A 27,200-nucleotide genomic window follows, 5' to 3' on the forward strand; every position below is an offset into this window, starting at 1 on the left:
GGGTTCGGTGACCCTTCCTCAAGGGGGGGGTACTGTTGTGAATTCCGCTCTTGGGCTCCCTCCGGTGGTTGTAAGTGGCACTTTTGTGAGTTCTGCTCTTGGGCTCCCTCCGGTGGTTTTAAGTGGAATGGCTGCTCCTTGGATTTAGCAGTCTGCAGCTGCTTCCACTAATTGTCTTTCTGCTCGGCTTTTATTCCTGGCTCTTCCCTTCAGCCAGTGCCACTTGTCAATGTTTCCTGGCTGGATTCACATCTCTGCTTGGATTTCCCTGATTTCCTGACCAGTTCAGCAAAGATAAGTCCTGGCTTTGCTCATTTCTATCCACATGTTGTGGACTTATTGTTCTGTGCATTCTATGTTTTGTCCAGCTTGTCAGTATGGATTATTTCTGTTAGCTGGAAGCTCTGGGAAGCAGATTTACCCTCCACACCTTTAGTCAGGTGTGGAGATTTTTGTAAACTCTGTGTGGATTTTTTGTAGTTTTTATACTGACCGCACAGTATCCTTTCCTGTCCTATCTATCTAGCTAGTATGGCCTCCTATGCTAAAATGTGATTTCATTTCTGCGTATGTTATTTTTCCCTCCTCTCACCGTCAATATTTGTGGGGGGTTATCTTTCCTTTGGGGATTTTCTCTGAGGCAAGATAGGTTTCCTGTTTCCATCTTTAGGGGAAGTTAGATCTTAGGCTGTGCCGAGGGGTCTAGGGAGTGTCAGGTACCCCCCACGGCTATTTCTAGTTGCGCTGCTAGGTTCAGGGTTTGCGGTCAGTACAGATACCACCTCCTTCAGAGCTCGTCCCATGTTGCTCCTAAACCACCAGATCATAACAGGGTAGCTCAAGCTGAACAATGGGAGATCATGGAAACATGCTGTGCTTTGTCATCAATTGAACTCAGACTAAGTAAACTTGAACTGGTTGTTAAGAAGCGAATGTCCTCTGATTTGTGGGTGGCTGATCTTGGACCAAAGGACGTGGATGCAGTGGAGACCTCTGGCCTGAAATTGAATACACCGTAGCCAACATCTACGTCCAGCTGTAACCCAATATTGCTACTCCCTTTCGATTCAAAACTTCTTGAACAGCTTGTCCATATTAAAATTTACTCCCAGCTATCAATCAACTTGCTCTTGGACAACGTGCAATCCATCTTTTGCAACCATCACTCCACTGAACCAACCTGCCCTAATCAAAGCTACAAATGACTTACCGCCAAAGCTAACAGACAATATTCTATACTACTGCATGTAGACCTGTCCTCTGCCTTCAACAGTCAACAACTTCCTGCTCCTAAAGATCCTCTATTCCCTTGGCATGAAAGACCTTACCGTCTTCTTTATATATCATACCTCACTAACTGCACAAGTAGTGTCTCCCATTGCCATACTGCCTCCTCATCCCACCCTCTCTCTGTTGGTGTTTCTCAAGGCTCTGTTCTGTCCCCCTACTCTTCTCCATCAATAAGAGAGCATTGCGGCTTTAAGTCTCCTCACCTCAACATGCTTAACGTCACTCTCCGCAAGGAGAAACGATACTTCTTGGATCCCGGTCAGACACCTCTCAATTAGCCAAACCAGATCTCCACGTTGCACTGACGAGGGGCAGTACCCCGAAACACAGTGTCTGCAAATTGAGATTCTGGTTTGGCTATTATCTTAAGTCATGTGACAAGGTTTGTTAAAGGGTTGATATTGACTGTTAGGATTGCTACTTCCAATAGGTGGCACTAGAGTTCTAGTCCTCATCAATTTAGAAAACATGTCAGCATTAGAGATGGTGTAAATCGATTCACAGGATCCAGGCCATCGGCCATGTCCGTGATCTGTGGCTGCTGGACGGGAGCCATGAGAACCACCTTTTACCGGATTAGTGTTAGTAGTGCAGTACGCCATAACTATAGCATCGTGCCGTGCTGACTAATGAAAAGACTAGCTGTGGCTGTCATCAGGTAATACGCGATTTTCAGGACCACAGACATCGGCTGCCTGCAACTCCATTACCACCATCTCTAGCTGGATAAGGGTGCTTTCACATCACATTCGTGCTCCCATTTAGTGGCCCAGTCAGGGCTTAAGTCTAAACCCCCCACAAAATGGGGCCATACACCATAATGGTGCCGGCAGAGTGACCGTGCGCTCTGCCGTGCATCATTTTCGGGCTTATACACCTACTGGAAACGAACACCCAGAAGCAGTCTACTACGTCTGAGGGCCGCCTCCAGTTGGCATACACGTCCGAAAATGATGCACGGCAGAGTCTATGGCCCCATCAGTGCGTACGCCCAAATTCGGTTTTGCGTTGGGCTTAGACGTAAGCCCTGATGGGGCCACCAAATGGCTGCCAGAAAGCAACCTAATAAGATGATGACTCATGATGCTGCATGTGGCGGACTGTTCAGGATAATACCTGAGGTAACATAACTTTATAATAAACCATGTGTCCCAGCTCTCGTAGCCAGACAGACGATGATATATACGGGTAATAATGTCGCACTGTGAACTGTAACAGAGCTCAGCCGTATGTGGGCTCAGCCACTGCACACAGGACACGGAGTTCAGTCAGTTCACAGTACACTTCAGTAATGGCGCCGTCACACATGATGACGCATCGAGCTCGCCACTTCCTCTTCATGTTTTCAAGTAAACGAAACTAGGAAATGTCTTTTCGGCGTTCGCTCTTCGCTGGCTGAGAGGCTGGGGCACGTCGTGTGATATAGATCACCGCCCTCTCGACGCCATTTTGGGACAAGTCAGATACTGCGAAACTAACAAGCAGAGAGGTATCGGCGGAGGTCGTGCATACATATCGTGATATATCTGGCCGGTTCTTCCAGGTATATCCCTTATGTATACACTACCTTCCGCAGACTATAACTGAAGCCCCCGCTAGGAGCCCTCCTGATCAGGTGAGGAACGCTTTCATTTCCCTTCCTTCGGTTACTAACATGGCTGCGCCTCTGATACTGAGGCGGATAGAGGCAGCCATCGCTGGGGTCCTCTGCCTCATACTGGGAGGATTTAGGGGGTAACGGGACTGGAACAGGGGGTTCAGGTGAGAGAACGCGTGTCGCCCCCTAGTGGACAAACCAGGAATCCTAATGGGAGGCACAGAGAAGGGGCTTCATTGGAAAACTACTGGGGGGGCTGTGAGGAAAAACTACCAGCCACAACACCATCTCTTCAGGGACATTGCCTATTTGTGGGCCTAATGGGTTTCTGCACTATTGAGAAGTCCGAAGTTTTACTAACCCTATTAAAGTGATTTGACTTGTGATATATATGATTTTTTTTTTCTTGTCATCTGTTTTTGTGTTGTCGGCAGCTATTGATACAGCTTCCCATCTTACAGAACTGTAAGGCTATGTGCACACGTTCAGGAATTCATGCAGAAAATTCCAGTTAAAAACCGGACATTTTCTGCATGAAATCCGCAAGAAAACCGCATGCGTTTTTTGCCACGGTTTTGACGCGTTTTTGACGCGTTTTTTTCCGGACACTTCCCAATGCATTTTGGAGTGGGAAATCCGCAAAAAAAACGCAAAAAGAATGAGCATGTCCGGATTTTGTGCCTGATGCGTTTTTTATGCGGAAAAAAACGCATCATGTGCACAAAACATGCGGAATTCATTCTAAATGATGGGATGCTTATTGTATGCGGTTTTATAGCGTTTTTATCGGGAAAAACCGCGAAAAAAACGGAACGTGTGAACACAGCCTAATAATCAGAGATATATATATTTTCCCTCATGCTAAATACAGCTGAGAAAAAGTACACAGATCTGCATGGTTCATCAAATGACACTGGTCCAAGTACAATCCGATAGTTTTGTTTTTTGTTTTTTCATTATTACCACATTGCACTGGACCGATGTATCTCACACAGTGAATTCCACACCAAAAAATAATGCCAGAAGTCCTTGTTCTTGTTTGTACTGCTTTTTTTTAAAAAAAAAAAAGGAAATGGATAAAATGGTATATCGTTGTGGGACACGTACCGCTTATGGACCAGCAGAAACTCCAGCTCGTTAAACCGAAAGTAAACCCTCATAGAAAATAACTTACGAAAATGGAAAACCTTCAAACTGTAGGATTGCCACTTGTTCCTGAGTGGATCTGGTTTTGCTCATATTACGTTTTTTGCTTCCTGGATCAGTTTCAAATAGATAATTACTTGACCACTTATAGTTCAGAAGTGTATGTTAAATATTTATTTTTCCACATTCTGTGAGCAAAAACGTATCAGTTTCAGATGGGAGATAAAAGGATGGCTAATTAAAGGATTCATTTTCCATAGATTTCCTGCTGAAATCAGTTTTTTTAAAAACAAAGAGCTGCCGCCTCGCCCCTACCTTCTGTCTCTTCCCCACTATCCCATAGAATGTAAGTCCGCAAGGACAGGGTCCTCTCCCCTCTGTACCAGTCTGTCACTGTATACCTGCTTACTGTAATCGATATCTATAACCCTGTATGTAACTCCTTTCTCATGTACAGCACCATGGAATTAATGGTGCTATATAAATAATAATTTTGCCAACAGATTGCTGCTGGATCCGATCTAGTGGATGATTACTGGACGTGACCATAGACTTACATTGATCATGGCTTCTAGAATAGATTCCAGCTATAGTTTGCATTCAAAGCTGCAAAACTGGATTTGTTTGATTTGTTGCTCCCCTTGCGGGTAGGCTTCTGGCAGGGCTTGTCTACCTACTGTATATATGACTAATCCACGCACACGTTTGTCGGGACAAGAGCAAGGTCACTGTCCAATAGTCTAAGCAGGGGTGAGGAACTTCAGGCCCAGGGCCATTTACGGCCCTCGATGACCATTTATCAGGCCTTCAAGCAGATTCTCAGGGACCGCATTCTTGGGCAGGGAGGTGTATTTTGAATGTCACCAGCTTATTAATTTCTTCTTGCTCTGTTAGCACACACACGCAGTGTTCACTGCTGAACATTGAAGGGCATGCAATGAAAGATTACGTCCTGAAACCAGTGCCAGAGTCAGGATTTACCTTGTGGGCGGAGTTTGTACGGCCCCCGAAGGATGGTATAAATATCCAAATGGCCCTTGGCGAAAAAAGATTCCCCACCCCTGGTCTAAGGTATAAGCTCCATGAAAGCAATGTCTATTACGTAGATCATATTGGAAAATCTGCCAAAGGCTGTCAGTGTCCTGCGACACTTAAAAAGACAGTCTCCTGCTGATAAACCAGGATGGGGCAGGTTTGAATGTTGCTGGTCTGGTTTTCTGTTTTCCCAACATAGGTAGTTTCTAATCTGCTTCCCTTCATCAGAATAACTGTGAAATATGAATAATTTTTTTTTAAACAGAATTGAACTGAATTCATTGCTTTACTGTGGCTAAATACAACATGTTCTGCAGTGATCACACAGAGCACTCTTCTTCATCCGATCAGAATTCCAAGGATATAGACAAGTAAGTGTATTATAACTGCTTCATACATGGATAGTTTGGAGGATCAGTATTGCATGCACTTTCATCTTTATACAGGTGCTTTCAAGAATATAGTCACTGTGTGGTCATATACAGACATGGCAGGTTTGTGGTGCACGATGCTGCTCTGCTAATCCACTTCAGAATACAAATAGATGAGGGTTACAAGCCATATGTAGCTGAAAAATTCAGCATGCAGATTTTCTTCACATATTTCACCATTTACAAAGCATAGCCACAGCACAATATCTAATGCAAATTCTCCACCTAATGCATGCAGGTTTTGCAGCAGATGCATTGCACACTTCCATGGAGATCCTTAGTGCTACTATTACCCCGTTAGTCATTTGCTTAAAGGGGTTATTCATGACTAGTTAATTTTTAACTAGGGGCTTAAGAACTAACAGGTAGCTAGTTGCTAACTACCTGCCTATGTGCCACGTGCCGATCTCTTTTGGAACTGAGTGGTCACAGACAGCTTCTGCCGGCGACTCAGCTGCTTCTCCTGTTGTCACGTTGACAGAGCAGTAGCTTCTCTTCCATTCTGCTTTGTTGACTCAGCATGGTTGCTGGTGTCATTCTGATGGACAGCCTGCTCTCCGTAGTTGTCCTGTTCTGTTGACGTGGAGCAGCTGAATCGCCGGCAGAAGTGGTCAGTGACAGCTCTAAGCCAGCACAGAGTAGAACTGGTAGGTAGTTGCTGCTGTGTATTTTAGGCCCATAGTAAAAACTTTTTGCAGACCGTAGTGGTCTGCAAGATAACACAGACATTTACTCTTTTTTTGATCCTAGTCAAGGATCAATGCAATGCAAACCTATGGGGAAAAAAATCACTCGGATGCAATCTGGGTGCTGTTTTTGACCTTCACTGACTTTTTTTTTTATTTTTATAGAAGCTTGGGAGAACTCCTTTATTTTCTTTTTCTCCTCATGAGGAAAAACCTGAAAAAGTTGTTAGTATAAACTGACGCTGATAAAAATTGATCTTGCATACATGAAAAGTCACTGACATCTGAATGAGCTTCAGGGTGCCTTTACGTTGTCCGATTATCATGAAGGAGCGTTCCTAAAAGTGCTTGCTTCCTGTAAGTGGCTGGTGTAAAGAGGCTTCCAATCACCCGCCGAAGAAGCAGAACACTTAAGGTACCTTCACACTCAACGATATCGCTAGTGATTCGTGACGTTGCAGCGTCCTGGCTAGTGATATCGTTGAGTTTGACACGCAGCAGCGATCTGGATCCTGCTGTGTCAGCGATGTCTTCACTGGTAACCAGGGTAAATATCGGGTTACTAAGCGCAGGGCCGCGCTTCGTAACCCGATGTTTACTCTGGTTACCAGCGTAAACGTAAAAAAAAAAAAACACTACATACTTACATTCCGGTGTCTGTCCTCCGGCGCTGTGCTTCTCTGCACGTCACCGCTCTGCTTTCCGGCTAGCCGGCGCTTACACAGTGCAGAGAAGCACAGCGCCGGAGGACAGACACCGGAATGTAAGTATGTAGTGTTTTTTTTTTTTTTTTTTACGTTTACGCTGGTAACCAGGGTAAACACACAGACAGCTCTCCAGCGACCAACGATGCCGGTCCCCTGGTAACCAGGGTAAACATCGGGTTACTAAGCGCAGGGCCGCGCTTAGTAACCCGATGTTTACCCTGGTTACCAGCGTAAACGTAAAAAAAAAACCAAACACTACATACTTACCTTCCGCTGTCTGTCCTCCGGCGCTCTGCTTCTCTGCACTGACTGTGAGCGCCAGCCGGAAAGCAGAGCGGTGACGTCACCGCTGTGCTCTGCTTTCCGACTGGCCGGCGCTCACAGTGCAGAGAAGCACAGCGCCGGAGGACAGACAGCGGAAGGTAAGTATGTAGTGTGTTTTTTTTTAACGTTTATGCTGGTAACCAGGGTAAATATCGGGTTACTAAGCGCGGCCCTGCGCTTAGTAACCCGATGTTTACCCTGGTTACCAGTGAAGACATCGCTGAATCGGCGTCACACACGCCGATTCAGCGATGTCTGCGGGAGATCCAGCGACGAAATAAAGTGCTGGCCTTCTAGCTCCGACCAACGATGGCACAGCAGGATCCAGATCGCTGCTGTGTGTCAAACTCAACGATATCGCTAGCCAGGACGCTGCAGCGTCACGGATCGCTAGCGATATCGTTGAATGTGAAAGGTACCTTTACTGAGCCTTTATAGTTTTCCTTACCAGATTACAGTAACATAGTAACATAGTTAGTAAGGCCGAAAAAAGACATTTGTCCATCCAGTTCAGCCTATATTCCATCATAATAAATCCCCAGATCTACGTCCTTCTACAGAACCTAATAATTGTATGATACAATATTGTTCTGCTCCAGGAAGACATCCAGGCCTCTCTTGAACCCCTAGACTGAGTTCGCCATCACCACCTCCTCAGGCAAGCAATTCCAGATTCTCACTGCCCTAACAGTAAAGAATCCTCTTCTATGTTGGTGGAAAAACCTTCTCTCCTCCAGACGCAAAGAATGCCCCCTTGTGCCCGTCACCTTCCTTGGTATAAACAGATCCTCAGCGAGATATTTGTATTGTCCCCTTATATACTTATACATGGTTATTAGATCGCCCCTCAGTCGTCTTTTTTCTAGACTAAATAATCCTAATTTCGCTAATCTATCTGGGTATTGTAGTTCTCCCATCCCCTTTATTAATTTTGTTGCCCTCCTTTGTACTCTCTCTAGTTCCATTATATCCTTCCTGAGCACCGGTGCCCAAAACTGGACACAGTACTCCATGTGCGGTCTAACTAGGGATTTGTACAGAGGCAGTATAATGCTCTCATCATGTGTATCCAGACCTCTTTTAATGCACCCCATGATCCTGTTTGCCTTGGCAGCTGCTGCCTGGCACTGGCTGCTCCAGGTAAGTTTATCATTAACTAGGATCCCCAAGTCCTTCTCCCTGTCAGATTTACCCAGTGGTTTCCCGTTCAGTGTGTAATGGTGATATTGATTCCCTCTTCCCATGTGTATAACCTTACATTTATCATTGTTAAACCTCATCTGCCACCTTTCAGCCCAAGTTTCCAACTTATCCAGATCCATCTGTAGCAGAACACTATCTTCTCTTGTATTAACTGCTTTACATAGTTTTGTATCATCTGCAAATATCGATATTTTACTGTGTAAACCTTCTACCAGATCATTAATGAATATGTTGAAGAGAACAGGTCCCAATACTGACCCCTGCGGTACCCCACTGGTCACAGCGACCCAGTTAGAGACTATACCATTTATAACCACCCTCTGCTTTCTATCACTAAGCCAGTTACTAACCCATTTACACACATTTTCCCCCAGACCAAGCATTCTCATTTTGTGTACCAACCTCTTGTGCGGCACGGTATCAAACGCTTTGGAAAAATCGAGATATACCACGTCCAATGACTCACCGTGGTCCAGTCTATAGCTTACCTCTTCATAAAAACTGATTAGATTGGTTTGACAGGAGCGATTTCTCATAAACCCATGCTGATATGGAGTTAAACAGTTATTCTCATTGAGATAATCCAGAATAACATCCCTCAGAAACCCTTCAAATATTTTACCAACAATAGAGGTTAGACTTACTGGCCTATAATTTCCAGGTTCACTTTTAGAGCCCTTTTTGAATATTGGCACCACATTTGCTATGCGCCAGTCCTGCGGAACAGACCCTGTCGCTATAGAGTCACTAAAAATAAGAAATAATGGTTTATCTATTACATTACTTAGTTCTCTTAGTACTCGTGGGTGTATGCCATCCGGACCCGGAGATTTATCTATTTTAATCTTATTTAGCCGGTTTCGCACCTCTTCTTGGGTTAGATTGGTGACTCTTAATATAGGGTTTTCATTGTTTCTTGGGATTTCACCTAGCATTTCATTTTCCACCGTGAATACCGTGGAGAAGAAGGTGTTTAATATGTTAGCTTTTTCCTCGTCATCTACAACCATTCTTTCCTCACTATTTTTTAAGGGGCCTACATTTTCAGTTTTTATTCTTTTACTATTGATATAGTTGAAGAACAGTTTGGGATTAGTTTTACTCTCCTTAGCAATGTGCTTCTCTGTTTCCTTTTTGGCAGCTTTAATTAGTTTTTTAGATAAAGTATTTTTCTCCCTATAGTTTTTTAGAGCTTCAGTGGTGCCATCCTGCTTTAGTAGTGCAAATGCTTTCTTTTTACTGTTAATTGCCTGCCTTACTTCTTTGTTTAGCCACATTGGGTTTTTCCTATTTCTAGTCCTTTTATTCCCACAAGGTATAAACCGCTTACACTGCCTATTTAGGATGTTCTTAAACATTTCCCATTTATTATCTGTATTCTCATTTCTGAGGATATTGTCCCAGTCTACCAGATTAAGGGCATCTCTAAGCTGTTCAAACTTTGCCTTCCTAAAGTTCAATGTTTTTGTGACTCCCTGACAAGTCCCCCTAGTGAAAGACAGGTGAAACTGCACAATATTGTGGTCGCTATTTCCTAAATGCCCAACCACCTGCAGATTTGTTATTCTGTCAGGTCTATTAGATAGTATTAGGTCTAAAAGTGCTGCTCCTCTGGTTGGATTCTGCACCAATTGTGAAAGATAATTTTTCTTGGTTATTAGCAGAAACCTGTTGCCTTTATGGGTTTCACAGGTTTCTGTTTCCCAGTTAATATCCGGGTAGTTAAAGTCCCCCATAACCAGGACCTCATTATGGGTTGCAGCTTCATCTATCTGCTTTAGAAGTAGACTTTCCATGGTTTCTGTTATATTTGGGGGTTTGTAACAGACCCCAATGAGAATTTTGTTACCATTTTTCCCTCCATGAATTTCAACCCATATGGACTCGACATCCTCATTCCCTTCGCTAATATCCTCCCTTAAAGTGGACTTTAGACAAGACTTTACATAGAGACAAACCCCTCCTCCTCTCCGATTTTTACGATCCTTTCTAAACAGACTGTAACCCTGTAAGTTAACTGCCCAGTCATAGCTTTCATCTAACCATGTCTCGGTTATTCCCACTATGTCAAAGTTACCTGTAGATATTTCTGCTTCTAGTTCTTCCATCTTGTTTGTCAGGCTTCTGGCGTTTGCGAGCATGCAGTTTAGAGGATTTTGTTTTGTTCCAATCTCCTCACTGTGGATTGTTTTAGAAATGTTCTTACCTCCCTTCTGAGTATGTTTTCCTGGGTCGTCTTTGTTCGAGTCTAATGTTTTTCTTCCCGTCCCCTCTTCTTCTAGTTTAACGCCCTCCTGATGAGTGTAGCGAGTCTTCTGGCGAATGTGTGTTTCCCAGGTTTGTTGAGGTGTAGTCCGTCTCTGGCGAGGAGTCCATCGTACAAGTAATTCACACCGTGGTCCAGGAATCCGAATCCTTGTTGTCTGCACCATCGTCTTAGCCAGTTGTTTGCATCAAGGATCCTGTTCCATCTCCTGGTGCCATGCCCATCTACTGGAAGGATAGAAGAAAAAACTACCTGTGCATCCAGTTCCTTTACTTTCTTCCCCAACTCTTCAAAGTCCTTGCAGATTGTCGGTAGGTCCTTCCTTGCCGTGTCATTGGTGCCAACATGTATCAGAAGAAATGGGTGGACGTCCTTGGAGCTGAAGAGCTTTGGTATCCTATCGGTCACATCCTTGATCATCGCACCTGGAAGGCAGCATACTTCTCTTGCAGTTATGTCCGGTCTGCAGATGGCTGCTTCTGTGCCTCTCAGTAGTGAGTCTCCCACCACCACCACTCTTCGTTGCTTCTTGGCTGTACTTTTTGCTGTCACTTGTTGCTGTGTGCCCTTTTCTTTTTTGCTTGCTGGTATTGCTTCATCCTTAGGTGTGCCATCTTCATCCTCTACAAAGATTTGATATCGGTTCTTCAGTTGTGTGGTTGGTGATTTCTCCATGGTCTTCTTGCTTCTTTTGGTCACATGCTTCCACTCATCTGCTTTTGGAGGTTCTCTGACACTTTTTGCACCTTCTGTGACCAGTAGAGATGCTTCTGTTCTGTCTAGAAAGTCTTCATTCTCTTTGATGAGTTTCAAAGTTGCTATTCTTTCTTCCAGACCCCGCACCTTTTCTTCTAAAAGGGCCACTAGTCTACACTTCTGACAGGTGAAATTGGATTCTTCTTCTGGTCGATCTGTGAACATGTAGCACATGCTGCAGCTCACCATGTAGGTTGTCACATCTGCCATGTTGCTCCTAGATCCTGCTGACTTGCTGTGTGTTTTCCTTCTTGTGTAATCTACTCAGCCAAGCTCTCTTGCAATAATGTCCTACAGGCAAAAATTCGGTTTGGTGATGCTTTCGAAGCAGCTGGTCCCGGCTGTACCCAACGATCTTCTAGCTTAGGGAGACTTCGCTTCTCCCAGAAGGCACCTGGAATATGCAAATTAGCCTCCTGAAGCTTGAATCCCTGGTTTGGTGATGCTTTCGAAGCAGCTGGTCCCGGCTGTACCCAACGATCTTCTAGCTTAGGGAGACTTCGCTTCTCCCAGAAGGCACCTGGAATATGCAAATTAGCCTCCTGAAGCTTGAATCCCTGGTTTGAAGCTTGAATCCCTGGTTCAATATAATGCATAATGTAAAGCATAATGTAATGCATAATGTAAAGACTACAGATGGGTGAGTCAATCTGCAGGCAGAGGTCTAGAGGCCACGTTGGTATCCATTGCCCGCCTGCAAACTGCATTCTATCTGTGGGAATCCCTGGTGCTTCTTCTGATTAATAGGCCGTGTGCGATGTCCTGCCTATCACACCCCAGCAATGATGACACGTCAGCCCTGCAAATCGGGAGAGGTTCACAGGGCTCCCATCCAGCGGCCGCTGACTACTGGTCCAGGCTCCTGTGAATCTCTGTGCTCAGATCTAGAAAAAAATAGCATTTTCCTAAATGTATATCATCAAAGCAAACAGAACTGTGATTGCTGCTTTGGGTGGAAATTAAATATATTTGTACATCTAGGTATGTATGTGTAGATTGATATATGTATATATTACTTTCCACAGAAGAAATGGATTTCATAAGTCATCTTACAAACTCACAAATGGAAACAAAACAGTAAGAGTGCTCTGTAAATCTGAAGATCCTTCATCATCTATCCAGGAGTTATCTTCTCCAGACAGGATAGAAAAAGAATTCAACCAGTTTCGCTTAAAAGGAAAAGAACTCATTCAGATTCTGGAAAAAGATCGTAAGTATTGCGAATGATGCAAGTGCTAGCCTCTCAGACAATCAGGGGTGGTAGTAATGCCTTTATTGGCATCTATGACGCTTGTAAGTGTATTTTTACTTTTTAAAATCCGTTTCACCCATACATCAACCCATGAAGCTGATGTCCGAGCAGGCTATGAGAACAAATGCACAGAGCCCTACATGAGCCTTTTTTTCAGAATGTAAAGCCTTGTGCCGCAAACCCCCCCCCCCCCTCCCCCATCCCATACCTTCCACCTCGTTCTTAGCAATCAGAGGTGCTGCAGGGTGAGCAGCTCTGCCACTGAATGCAGGGAGTCTTCTGTCCTTTTAGGTTTATCAAGAGCACTACAGAGCTAGTGATACACAGGATATGCGGGGAGGTCAACAGATCTGTCAAATGGATGCCAATCGGGTGATCAGTGAGGGAGCGGGTGACTGAAACTGCAGAATGAGGTTGCTACACATACTGGAAAACCAGTTGTTGTTTTTTCTATGTGCTTAGCTTTTTTATTTTGTCACCACCTTTCGAGAACCGTAACATTTTTATTTCTCTGTGAATTTGACTGAGGTCTTGTTTTTTGCATGGAGAGCTGATTTTTAGTGTCACCAGTTATATACATATGCTTTGATTGCTTATTACATTTTATTTTATTAACGGGGTTGTCCACTACTTTCTTTCAATTAACCCCCCAATGTATCCCCCCTCCTGGGGCCCCTAATGAATTTGCTAAATACTTTGTTGGCCTGTGAGCGGCGCTATGGCGGCAGCTGAGTCTGGGTCATGAGAACCCCAGGCTGCAGCCGCCACTAATTTCCGCCGACGTCACGTCACAAAAAACATCAAAAGCCAAAATTATGTTTGTTTGGTGGCCGTGACATTGCATTAAAATCCAATAACGGCCGATCAAAAGAACGTATCTGCACAAAAGTGGTATCATTAAAAAAGTCAGCTCGGCACTCAAAAAATTAGCCCTCAACCCGATATCTCAGAAAATATAGCCGCTACGGGTATCGGAAAATGGCGCAATTATTATTTTCTTTAGCCAAGTTGGGAATTTTTTTTTCACCACTTAGATAAAAAATAACCTAGATATGTTTGGTGTCTATGAACTCGTAATGACTGGAGAATCATAATTGATTCAGTTTTTGGTGCAGTTTTTATGGTTTTTTGATGCAGTTTATGGTGCAGTTTTTATGGATTTTTGATGCAGTTTATGGTGGGGTTTTTGGTGCGGTTCTTGAGCAGTTTTGGTCTGTTTTTTTGCGCGGTTTTGATGAGATTCTGGTGCAGTTCTTGAGCGGTTTTAAAGCAGTTTTTGGTCCTTTTTGGCGCGTTTTTGATGCCGTTTTTGGTGCGTTTTTTTGCATATTTTGATTCAGTTTTGGTGCGGTTTCGATGCGTTTTTTATGCCGTTTTTGGCATATTTTGATGCAGATTTGGTGCGGTTTCGGTGCATTTTTTGCGTATTTTGATGCAGTTTTTGGTGTGGTTTCGATGCTTTTTGATTCGTTTTTGATGCAGTTTTTGGTGCGGTTTTCATGCATTTTTGTGCGTTTTTTTTTATGCAGTTTTTGAAAGCTAAACAAAGATGTATTATTGAACAAGAAAAAAAAAAAAATTGTGATGTCATTATTGTCCAACATCCTCTTTTACATTTGTCCAATCCACACTCCATTATACACACAGATAGACAGACAGATGATGGATAGATAGATCTACATATATTATTATTTATTTATATAGCACCATTAATTCCATGGTGCTGTACATGAGAAAGGAGTTACATACAGGGTTATAGATATCGTTTACAGTAAACTAATTTACAGTGATAGACTGGTACAAAGGGGAGAGGACCCTGTCCTTGCGGACTTAAATTCTATGGGATAGTGGGGAAGAGGCAGAAAGTAGGGGCAAGGCAGCGGCTCTGGCGATGGTGAGGCGGCGGCTATGGCGATTGCGTGGCGGCAGAATGGTTATTGTAGGCTTTCTTGAAGAGATGGGTTTTTAGGTTCCGTCTGAAGGAGCCGAGGGTGGTCGATAGTCGGACGTGTTGAGGCATGGAATTCCAGAGGATGGGGGATATTCTGGAGAAATCTTGGAGGCGGTTGTGTGAGGAACGAATAAGTGTGGAGGAGAGAAGGAGGTCTTGGGAGGAATGGAGATTACGTGAGGGAAGATATTGGGAGATTAGTTCATAGATACAGGGAGGGGACAGGTTGTGGATGGCTTTGTAGATCAGTGTTAGTAGTTTAAACTGGATTTGTTTGGGAATTGGGAGCCAGTGGAGGGATTTGCAGAGGGGAGAAGCAGGGGAGTAGCGAGGAGAGAGGTGGATTAGCCGGGCAGCAGAGTTGAGGACAGACTGGAGTGGTGCAAGAGAGTTAAGGTACCATCACATTAAGTGACGCTGCAGCGATATAGACAACGAGCCGATCCCTGCAGCGTCGCTGTTTAGGTCGCTAGGAGACGTCAAACACGGCAACAGCAGAACGATGCAGGAGCGATCCAGTGACGTACTTATCGTTCTCGCTGGTTGTTAGCTCCATGAAAAAACATTGCAGGCATCGTTGCTTTTGCTGTCAAACATGACGAATCACGCCGACCTGACGACCAAAGTAAGTTCCGGACTTCTAGCTACGACCAGCGATGTCACAGCAGGATCCTGATCGCTGCTGCGTGTCAAACAGAACGAGATCGCTATCCAGGACGCTGCAATGTCACAGATCGTTGTCGTTCTCGTTGGAAAGTTGCTCAGTGTGAAGGTACCTTTAGCGGGGAGGCCACAGGAGGGTGTTGCAGTAGTCGAGGCGGGAGATGATGAGGGCATGCACAAGAGTTTTGGTAGATTGTGGACTGAGGAAGGAACGGATTCTGGCAATATTTTTGAGTTGGAGGCGGCAAGAGTTTGGACGTGCGGTTTGAAGGACAGGGCAGAGTCGAGAGTTACCCCGAGGCAGTGGATTTCAGGTGCCGGAGAGAGCGTGATGCCGTTTACCATATAGATCAGTGGTCCCCAACTCCAGGCCTCGAGGGCCGCCAACAGTGCAGGTTTTCAGGATTTCCTTAGTATTGCACAGTGGTTGGAATCATCACCTGTGCAGATGATCACATTACCACCAATGCAATACTAAAGAAATCCTGAAAACCTGCACTGTTGGCGGCCCTCGAGGCCTGGAGATGGGGACCCCTGATATAGATAGATGTATGCATCTATAGATCTATCTACATATATATATATATATATATATATATCTATCTATCTCTATCTATATATATATATATATATATATCTCTATCTATAGATGTATCAGGATAGATGTATCAGGATAGATGTATCAGGATAGATGTATCAGGATAGATGTATCAGGATAGATGTATCAGGATAGATGTATCAGGATAGATGTATCAGGATAGATGTATCAGGATAGATGTATCAGGATAGATGTATCAGGATAGATGTATCAGGATAGATGTATCAGGATAGATGTATCAGGATAGATGTATCTATTGATAGATGTATCTATTGATAGATGTATGGATAGTGCAGGGTGCGTGTCCACTGACCAGGTTTACATCCGTATTAGCTGCAGATTGGATGCTGCGTACTTGTAATCCCATCGGATGATGCCTGCACACACCCGGACACAGTCCCGCAGCATGTGCACAACAAGTCTGCGGCTCCCATAGACTTACATTGGGATGCAATTCCATGCGGCAAAAAAAAACACTGCGGAACTGCAATCAAATCCGCAACGTGTGCACACAGCCTTAGCATTTAGTGAACCTAGCAAAAAAAGCCAAGCAAAAAACAAGTGTGGGATTGCACTTTTTTTTTCATCGCACTTTGAATTTTTTTCACATTTTCTGTTACACGACATGCTAAAACCAATGGTGTCGTTCAAAAGTAGAACTTGTCCTGCAAAAAACAAGCCATCACATGGCCATATTGACGGAAAAATTATGGCTCTGGAAAGAAGAGGAGCGATAAACGAAAAAAGCTCCAGGGGTGAAGGGGTTTAGAAACATGGATATGGACAGATCTATGGAAATAGATATATAGATGTATCTGTATGTATCTATCTATCTCATATCTATCTATCATATCTATCTATCTATCTATCCCATATCTATCTATCTATATCTATCTATCTATCTATCTCAGTGTGTAATGGAGTGTGGGTTGGTCAAATGTAAAAGAGGAGTTGGACAGAAATGACATCACAAATCTTTTTAAAGAGAGAGCAGGGAGGGGTTTGGGTGTGTTTTGGAGTGGGTGTGGTAGGTTCGGGCTTACAGGTCAGTGCAATGCATCATGGAACTTGTAGTATTAGAGCACAATAAGTCAGGAGAAAGGAAGTTGTCGATTAACCCCATGAGAGCTGGGTCCAGCACTGAGGATGTGCTGCTACAGCATGATAAAAGGTAATATTGCTAAAATAAACACAGTGGATATTTTCAGTGGCACATAATAGAATGATTTATGAAAAAAAAAAAGTTATAGTAGTGGACAACTTCTTTAACCCCTTAGTGACAGAGCCAATTTGGTCCTTAATGACCGAGCCAATTTTTACAATTCTGACCACTGTCACTTTATGAGGTTATAACTCTGGAACGCTTCAATGGATCCCGCTGATTCTGAGATTGTTTTTTCGTGACATATTGTACTTCATGTTAGTGGTAACATTTCTTCGATATTACTTGTGATTATTTATGAAAAAAAACGGAAATATGGCGAAAATTTTTAAAATTTTGCAATTTTCAAACTTTGTATTTTTATGCCCTTAAATCAGAGAGATATGTCAGGAAAAATAGTTAATAAATAACATTTCCCACATGTCTACTTTACATCAGCACAATTTTGGAAACAAAATTTGTTTTTGTTAGGGAGTTATAAGGGTTAAAAGTTGACCAGCAATTTCTCATTTTTACAACACCATTTTTTTTTTTAGGGACCACATCACATTTGAAGTCATTTTGAGGGGTCTATATGATAGAAAATAACGAAGTGTGACACCATTCTAAAAACTGCACCCCTCAAGGCTCTCAAAACCACAAGAAGTTTATTAACCCTTTACGTGCTTCACAGGAACTGAAACAATGTGGAAGGAAAAAATGAACATTTAACTTTTTTTTGCAAACATCTTAATTCAGAACCATTTTTTTTATTTTCACATGTGTAAAAACAGAAATGTAACCATAAATTTTGTTATGCAATTTCTCCTGAATACGCCAATACCCCATATGTGGGGGTAAACCACTTTTTGGGCGCGCTGCAGAACTTGGAAGTGAAGGAGCGCCGTTTGACTTTTTCAATGCAGAATTGGCTGGAATTGAGATCGTACGCCATGTCACGTTTAGAGAGCCCCTGATGTGCCTAAACAGTGGCAACCCACCACAAGTGACCCCATTTTGGAAACTAGACCCCTTAAGGAACTTATCTAGATGTGTGGTGAGCACTTTGAACCCCCAAGAGCTTCACAGAAGTTTATAACGTAGAGCCGTGAAAATAAACGCTTTTGTTTACACAAAAATGATATTTTCGCCCACAAATTCTTATTTTCACAAGGGTAACAGGAGAAATTAGACCACAAAAGTTGTTGTGCGATTTCTCCTGAATACGTCGATACCCAGTATGTGGGGGTAAACCACTGTTTGGGCGCACCGCAGTGCTTGGAAGAGAAGGAGTGCCGTTTTACTTTTTCAATGTAGAATTGTCTGGAATTGAGATTGGACGCCATGTCGCGTTTGGAGAGCCCCTGATGTGCCTAAACAGTAGAAATCCCCCACAAGTGACCCCATTTTGGAAACTAGACCCCCCCAAGGAACTTATCTAGATGTGTGGTGAGAACTTTGAATGCCCAAGAGCTTCACAGAAGTTTATAATGCAGAGTCATAAAAATAAAAAATATTTTTTTTTTCCACAAAAAAGATTTTGTAACCCCCAAGTTTTTATTTTCACAAGGGTAACAGGAGAAATTGGACACCAGAAGTTGTTGTCCAATTTATCCCAAGTACGCTGATGCCCCATATGTGGGGGTAACCCACTGTTTGGGCGCACGGCAGAGCTCAGAAGGGAGGGAGCACCATTTGACTTTATGAGCGCAAAATTGGCTGTCGTGTTTAAAGCCCTCCTGATGTACCTAAACAGTGGAAACCCCCCAATTCTAGCTCCAACCCTAACCCCAACACACCCCTTACCCTAATCCCAACCTGATCCATAATCTTAGTCACTAACCCTAACGATAATCGCAACCCTTACCCCAAAACAACCCTAATCAAAACCCTAAATCCAACACACCCCTAATTCTAATCTCAACCCTAACCTCAAACCTAACCCTAATCCCAATACACCCCTAATCACAACCCTAACCTTAACCCTAATCCCAAACCTAACCCTAATCCCAAGCGTAACCCTAATGCAAACCCTAACCCTAATACCAACCCTAATCCAAACCCTAACCCTAATCCCAACTCTAACCCTAACTTTAGCCCCAACCCTAGCCCTAACTTTAGCCCTAACCCTAGCCCTAAGGCTACTTTCACACTTGCGTCGTTTGGCATACGTCGCAATCCGTCGTTTTGGACAAGAAACGGATCCTGCAAATGTGCCCGCATGATGCGTTTTTTGCCCTTAGACTTGTATTGCCGACGGATCGTGACGGATGGCCACACGTCGCGTCCGTCGTGCACTGGATCAGTTGTGTTTTGGCGGACCGGCGGCACAAAAAAAGTTCAATGTAACGTTTTTTTTGTACGTCGCATCCGCCATTTCTGACCGCGCATGCATGGCCTAACTCCGCCCCCTCCTCCCCAGGACATAGATTGGGCAGCGGATGCGTTGAAAAACTACATCCGCTGCCCACGTTGTGCACAATTTTCACAACGTGCATCAGTATGTCGGGCCGACGCATTGCGACGGCCCCGTACCGACGTAAGTGTGAAAGAACCCTAAGGGTATGTTCACACTATGCGGTTTTTACTGCGGAACCGCGGCGATTTTGCCGCTGCGGTTCCGCAGCTGTTTTCCATGCAGGGTACAGTACAATGTTACCCTATGGAAAACAAAAACCGCAGTGCACATGATGCGGAAAAACCCGAAAAAAAACGCGCTGAATTGCTGCGGAAAAAAAGGACCATGTCACTTCTTTGTGCAGAATCGCAGCGATTCTGCACCCATAGAAATGCATTGATCCGCTTACTTCCCGCATGGGGCTGTGCACACCATGCGGGAAGTAAGCGGATAATGTGCGGGTTATACCTGGGGTGGAGGAGAGGAGACTCTCCTCCAGGCCCCGGGAACCATATTTGTGTTAAAAAAAAAGAATTAAAATAAAAAATCATGTTATACTCACCTTTGAAGTCTCAGCGCTGCACGCGGCCGTCCGGTCTCAGGTTTGCTATGCGACCAGGACCTTCGGTAACGTCGTGGTCACATGACCGTGACGTCACCGAAGGTCCTGGCCGCACAGCATCTTTGGAACCGGACCGCCGCCTACAGCGCCGAGGAGATCGGGGCGTCAGAGGGTGAGTATATCGGGATTTTATTATTTTAATTAATATTACTATTGATGCTGCATATTGCTGCATATGCAGCATCAGTAGTAGGGGTAAATCCCGCAGCGGAACCCGCAGGACAAACCGCGATAAATCTGCGGCGATAACCGCAGCGGGTTCGCCCTGCAGATTTATCAAATCCGCTGCAGGATAAACCCGCAGTAAAGGACGCAACGTGTGAATGTGGCCTAAGGCTACTTTCACACTAGAGTTAACTGCAATCCGTCACAATGCGTCGTTTTGCAGAAAAAACGCATCGTGCAAAAGTGCTTGCAGGATGCGTTTTTTTCCCCATAGACTTGTATTGACGACGCATTGAGACGGATTGCCACACGTTGCATCCGTCGGGCGACGGATGCGTCGTGCTTTGGCGGACCGTCGGGAGCAAAAAACGCTACATGTAATGTTTTTTGCTCCTGACGGACCGCTTTTTCCGACCGCACATGCGCGGCCGGAACTCCGCTCCCACCTCCCCGCACCTCACAATGGGGCAGCGGATGCGCCGGAGAAATGCATCCGCTACCTCCGTTGTGCAGTGCAGCAAACGCTAGCGTCGGAATCTCTGCCCGACGCATTGCGACGGGGAGATTCCGACGCTAGTGTGAAAGAAACCTAACCCTAAATTTAGCCCCAACCCTAACCCTAAATTTAGCCCCAACCTTAGCCCTAAATTTAGCCCTAACCCTAGCCCTAATTTTAGCCCCAACTGCTCTTCTCCTGCCGGCCGGCAGATGGAGACAGATGGCGGGCGCACTGCGCATGCGCCCGCCATTTTCTTTTCGCCGGCGGCCAGGAGGACCCAGGGACACAGGTAAGTATAATAGGGTCCCCGAATCCCCCTATTTCTCTGTCCTCTGATGTGCGATCACATCAGAGGACAGAGAATTACACTTTACTTTTTTTTTTTTTTGCGGTCGCCGGTAAACAGTTAATTACCGGCGATTGCAAAACAGGGGTCGGTAAAACCGACCCCGATCATGTTCTTTGGGGTCTCGGCTACCCCCGGCAGCCGAGACCCCAAAGATTTTCCCGGTGCCGGCCGGCGGGCGCACTCCGCATGCGCCCGCCATTTAGAAGATGGCGGCGCCCACCGGGAGCCACGAGGAGCATCGGGGGAGACGTGAGTATCTGGGGGCGATCGGGGACCCCTTTTCTCTGTCCTCTGATGTGCGATCACATCGGAGGACAGAGAAATTAAAAAGAAATCGCGGTTTTTTTTTTTGTTTGTTTTTGGCAATCGCCGGTAAACGGTTAATCACCGGCGATCGCAAAAGCGGTTTCGGTAAAAACCCCCCCCCCCGAATCATGTTCTCTGGGGTCTCGGCTACCCCCGGCAACTGAGACCCCGGAGAAAATCCGACTCTGGGGGGCGCTATTTACTTTTTCCACAGCGCCGTTAATTAACGGCGCTGTGGTTTAAGTACCCTTAGCGGCCGCCGTTAAAAGGCGTATCGGCGGTCGCTAAGGGTTTAACGGGGCTGACCAAAAAAAGCAACTTTGGATTTCTGATTTTTTTTTTTTTTTTTGTTTCCTTTTATTTTCTTTTACTGATCGGATTAATTTCATATTTTAATAGATTGGAGTTTTATGAACAGTGCAATACTATTTTTATTTTTTTATTTTATTCCTTTAACGGGGTAAAAGGGATGACTTAAGCTTATATTTTTAAAAACTTGTTTCTTTCTTTTTTTTTACGCTTTGATAGCCCCCTTACGGGACGTGAACCTTTGATCTTTTGATCACTTGTACATACAGCCCTGCGCTTAGTAACCCGATATTTACCCTGGTTACCAGTGAAGACATCGCCGGATCGGTGTCACACACGCCGATTCAGCAATGTCAGCGGGAGATCAGCAACCAAAATAAAGTCCTGATTATTCCCCAGCGACCAACGATCTCCCAGCAGGGGCCTGATCGTTGGTCGCTGTCACGCATAACGATTTCGTTAACGATATCGTTGTGTGAAGGTACCTTAAGATGACATTAACGATGATCTTCAGCAGACCCATGGCAGTCATAGTAACTCATCGGCTCCCTGCGATTTGCGTTGTAGCGGGCCGATGAGTCAGTGCGCATCGGTACTGGCACACGTCCTATTGACATGTCGATCTCGGATTGACAGAGGCATTTAACAGGAACCTCTTACCATGAAAATGCAGTTCCAATTTGTGTAGGCACCATGTTATAGAGTAGTGGCGGCTGAGTAGATTAATTGATATATAATTGTGAGAAAAGACTCGGTAGCGCTTGTTCTATTCATTGAAATCTTTGTTCTCTCTGGGATTTTTTGTCCAGTGGCTGTTCGTCAGAAAGCCAGCAGTGACTTAGTTTTCTTTATAAAATTATACATATAGAGAAAAATATCAGTCACAGATGGGACCACCCACTGGAGTGAAAATCCCAGAAAGAGCAGAATACGGAATCTTTTGTCTCCAAACTGATGGTCTAGTCATCTCCCACTGCTCTATAACATGATGCCTTCAGATTGGACTGTATTTTCATGGTGGCTTGCTAATTATTGGGTGTCCCGTTCAGGGCCCAGCACCAATCAGCAAAATGGGAACTTTTATTTTTGCTACAAAATGGAGTGGCATGTCTTACAGCTGACTGCTAGTGATGAGTGCAAGTGCTTGTTACTCAAGTTTGTCTAGGGTGTTTGAGAATGCATTGAGTATCGCGGGGGGCTCGAGTGACGTGTTCGAGTCCCTGCATGTTTTGCAGCTGTTACACAGTCACAAGACATGTGAGGATTGCCCATGTACATCAGGCAACCCCCTAATTTTTTTTGGCCGTTAACAACTATGAAATATGCAGGGACTCGAACATGTCGCTCGAGCACCCGCAATACTCTGCATACCCGAGCAACTTGAGTAACAAGCACTTGTTCTAATCACTACTGACTACCACTCCATTCATTCTGTGTGGGGTTGCCAGGAAAAGCGGAGCACAGTGCTTGGCAGCGCCATTTGGAAAGACTGGAGCACATGCACACTGCTGCCCCATTTTAATAGAATAAAAGTTCCCCGTTTGCTAGTTGCTGCAGGTCCCTGTAGCCGGACCCCACTGATCAACAAGTTGTCACTTACAGCCCTTACTGGACAGCCCTTTAGGTATTTGTTCATGCTTATAGCATTGTTATATTATGACCAATGGCCTCTGATGTAAGTGTGGACTTGGCCTAATTATCTGATTTCCCTTTTTCAGCATTCTGTAGTTATTCACCATAATAAAGTCTTTTTTTTTAACATTCTGATTGCAAAATCTGTTTAACAGCAAAGAACCTTGAAGCAGTCTCAAGATTTGTGCAGAACCATAAAGACACGTCAATAAAATGGGAGAACAGCGACTGTTGCCTGCGGTTATGTGATCTTGGTGGCACTATTTACATGGGGCAGAAGTTCATGCAAGAAAGCTGGGAAGAGTGTTATCTCGCCAAACCAACCAAAATGCAGGTCTTTGGCACATTGGAAAACATTCAGGTCATGCTTCCTAGTGTGCAGTGGATCATACTTGTGGGAGAGGATGGATGTATATATGCTTATGGGGAAGAAGAGTTACATTTAATTGCAAAAAGCTTACAAGAATTTGTAGAAAATGGCATATCTAACATTTATTCAACATTTGTGGATTCTGATGCCAGTGATGAGGTAAGATGTCATTTTGATATTTCTTCTTGTCTACTTTCTAATCCTCTTCATCTTCCCCCAAATTGCATTTTGACTCTTCAAGTCTGAGATCAGCCCTAAGCTTGGTGCCTGATTAAAGCGAACCTGTCATCAGTTTTGGCTGATATGAGTTAAGCCCTCGATCTGACCTGCAAGAGAAGAAAAATAACTTCTTTTTTGCTCACCTGTAGGGCAGTCTGGTCCGGCGCCTCCCATCTTCTTGCTTCATGGCTCCCCGGCATTGCGCTCCTGCACAGGCGTACTTATCTGCACTGCAGTTCGCAGGCGCCGGGAAAGGTCAGAGAGGCCCAGCACCTGCGCACTGCAGTACTTTGCTCTGCCCTCAACAGGACAGATAACTATGCCTGTGCAGGAGCGCAATGCCGGGGAGCCATGAAGCAAGCCCTTTAGTGTGAATATATGAATGTTATATAAATATTAGTACATTCTGTGCTAGTTTTAGTACAGTGGAGCTATAAATCTCTATGGACCTCAAATTAATTTGGCTTCACTCAGCAGCTTCAGTTACTGGACTTACAGAGCTAAATTGACAGAATTTAATACCTAATGGTGCAATCCGATGTTCTTTATCTTGCTACCAATGTCACATTTTTCATATGAGTTGTATATCAGATCTTCTGCATTACTTTAAACAAGTTGTCCACTACTCAACCAATCCCTTTTCAATTACTGTGTTCGCTCCCAGTACAGTTGCAGCAATACTGGCCAGCACCATTTCTGCAGTGTCCACTTGGTCTTTCCCGGGACTCACGACTTTATGCCACGTGAGTCTTACACCTAATCGGTGGCCGTTGCACTCCCCCACCGCCACCTACTCCGGAGTTAACGGTCATCCAGAGAGAATCAGAGCTGCTGCTGCTTTCTTCCTCCAGATGTCAGATTTGTTTGAAGGGTGAGAGCGAGTGAAACTGCTCACGTAGCATAATGTTATGAGAGAGAGATAAGGGTGGGTGTTATTTTTCATTGGTGTAACATTGGGATTGTCTGAGAAGTGGACTACTCCTTTTTAAGGCTAGTCTCACACATCCTTCTTTCGCCGTCAGGCTTAATCGACAGATCTGGCGAAATCAGGGAAAAACTGATGTGACAGATCCGTTTTTTACGCCGGATCTGACTAGTTTTTTTTTTTTTTAACAGTTTTACGACGGATCCGTTTTTTGGAGGCTCCCAAACCTAATTGGGGGCTGGCTGACGGCGAAAGACGGATGTGTGAAAGTAGCCTAATCTCTTAAGGGTTTTGTTAAATTGTTTCCATTATTATATTGCAGGAAGGTGAACCTTTGCACCAAGATGCAGAAGTCCTGAAAATCCGACAAAGAACAAAGGATTTTGTAAACAAAAGTGCGAATGAGTTTGACGATTTCCTGAGTTTTCTATCCTCATAAGAGCAGTAGCAATAAATCAGAAGAAGAACCTCTGTTCTGCACTAAAGGTTGAAATTATGCCCTTCTCATTGAGACAAATGTGGTTTGGGTCAACATGACCATTATTGTGTTACCACATTTATGTTCATGAACTAAACCTCACTTTGCTGTAGAACATGAAATGAATGCATGTTTCTGCTAGTTTAGGAAACCAAGCACGTAAAGAAAGGGTGCTCACTAGCGCAATATTAACTGGAAGGATATGAAAACAAATAGTGTGGGTGCAGTCCTAACCTTGCTAAGTTGTGCAGGGAAAAGGCACAACACCTCGGAAGTGCACCTCCCAGCAAGTGTAAGGCCATATTCACACAGTGCGTTTTTTACTGCGGAACCGCAGCGTTTTTGCCGCTGCGGTTCCGCAGCTGTTTTCCATGCAGGGTACAGTACACTGTACCCTATGGAAAACAGGAACCCCTGTGCACATGGTCCTGAATTTAAAAAAAAAAGCCGCGCTGAATAGCTGCGGGAAAAAAGAAGTACCATGTCACTTCTTTTTTCTGAGCTGCAGCGGTTCTGCACCCATAGACCTCCATTGTGAGGTCAAACACGCAGTAAAACCCGCAGATCAAAAATATATCTGCGGGTTTTACTGCGGTTTGTGGTGCAGAACCGCTGCTGCAGGAAGTGCGGGGGAGTGGGCGGAGTGTGGCTGCCCCCCCGTGCTCCGATCCCGCCCCCCCGTGCTCCGATGCCCCCCCCCCCCCCCGTGCCCTAATCTCCCCCCCTTATACTTACCCGGTGTCCGTCCGGCCGTCTTCTCCCTGGGCGCCGCCATCTTGCAAAATGGCGGGCGCATGCGCAGTGCGCCCGCCGAATTTGCCGGCCGGTAGATTCTTTCCAAAGTGCATTTTGATCACTGAGATAGGTTATATCTCAGTGATCAAAATAAAAAAATAGTAAATGACACCCCCCCCCCCCCCCCCCCCCCCTTTGTCACCCCCATAGGTAGGGACAATAAAAAAATTAATAATTTTTTTTTTTTCCACTAAGGTTAGAATAGGGGTAGGGTTAGGGTTAGGACTCTGCATAAAAAAAGGATCAAAAAAAGGATCAAAAAACGCATCAAAAAAGGATCAAAAAAAGGACCTGCGTTTTCTGCCAAGAGCTGCAGTTTCAGTCCTGAAAAAAAAAGGATGGAAATCAGGAACGTGTGAACATACCCTAAGGCTACTTCTTCGATCCTTGCTACAAATCCAGAAAATCATCAAAGTTTAAACCGGCTGAAGAAAAACCATCATGGAGATGGATGCTGATTAGACAATAACATCTCAAAAATTATTGGTTTATGCTTCAAATAAAACATTTTTTTTGTGTGTGTTTAAGAATTAACCATTTTTGAGACACTTAACTTTTAGGCAGCATAAAGTCTGCTTGCTGGTTTTTCTGCCGCCACTTTAACGTCCTGATAATTTGTCTCCCTCAGTAATCCGTACAGCGGCCAAGTATGCCCCACAAGGAGATGCTAGAGATTTTATGAGCAAAAAATTTGTACAATTGGAAATTTATGTGCCTTTAATGTAGCAATAATGCTAAAGCTGACCATACACATTGAATGGCCGTAGACGAACAGCTATATCTCCCATACACAAGATCACTTGGCTCTCCATCAGCTTTTCTGTGTTCTCTGTGCCAGAATAATCTGTCAGTTGATCTTCCCTCTGAACAAAAGGAATAGGTGATTTCAAATCCAACATCCTCTCTGAAAGGACATTCAGGAGGCACTTTTGCACATTAGTTGATCAGTGGAAATTGGATTCCACCAATGCGCAGTAAGCATTTAATGTCCGCTCCTGATGGTGTATATCTATCCTGCTACAGGATAGAAGAACCACTAAAACAAGACAGATATACACTGTCCGGAGGTGTCACCAGTGTAAGAAGC

The 27,200-nt window shown here is 44.5% G+C and overlaps 1 protein-coding gene across 2 annotated transcripts; it reads left to right on the forward strand.

Moving 5' to 3' along the window:
* Nucleotides 1–2,730: 2,730 nt before the first annotated feature.
* LOC138665227 (uncharacterized) lies at nucleotides 2,731–26,643 on the forward strand. Of its 2 annotated transcripts, none has more exons than XM_069752518.1 (5): nucleotides 2,731–2,905; nucleotides 5,334–5,439; nucleotides 12,467–12,651; nucleotides 23,482–23,855; nucleotides 25,163–26,643. In XM_069752518.1, the coding sequence occupies exons 2-5, from the start codon at nucleotides 5,375–5,377 to the stop codon at nucleotides 25,277–25,279; spliced, it is 741 nt and encodes a 246-aa protein (XP_069608619.1). In that variant the 5' UTR covers nucleotides 2,731–2,905; nucleotides 5,334–5,374; the 3' UTR covers nucleotides 25,280–26,643. The 2 variants fall into 2 exon arrangements, with proteins under 2 accessions (XP_069608619.1, XP_069608620.1); XM_069752519.1 differs by having other exon boundaries at nucleotides 12,470–12,651.
* The last annotated feature ends 557 nt before the right edge of the window (nucleotides 26,644–27,200 follow it).

The sequence above is a fragment of the Ranitomeya imitator genome, chromosome 2 (assembly GCF_032444005.1).
Source record: "Ranitomeya imitator isolate aRanImi1 chromosome 2, aRanImi1.pri, whole genome shotgun sequence".
NCBI lineage: Eukaryota > Metazoa > Chordata > Amphibia > Anura > Dendrobatidae > Ranitomeya > Ranitomeya imitator.

Excerpts from the sequence above, each read along its gene's own strand:
- LOC138665227 (XM_069752518.1), top strand. The coding sequence starts at position 5,375 with ATGTTCTGCAGTGATCACACAGAGCACTCTTCTTCATCCGATCAGAAT. Across the intron at positions 5,440-12,466 it reads AATTCCAAGGATATAGACAA|AAGAAATGGATTTCATAAGT; the intron begins GTAAGTGTATTA and ends TACTTTCCACAG. Across the intron at positions 23,856-25,162 it reads ATTCTGATGCCAGTGATGAG|GAAGGTGAACCTTTGCACCA; the intron begins GTAAGATGTCAT and ends ATTATATTGCAG.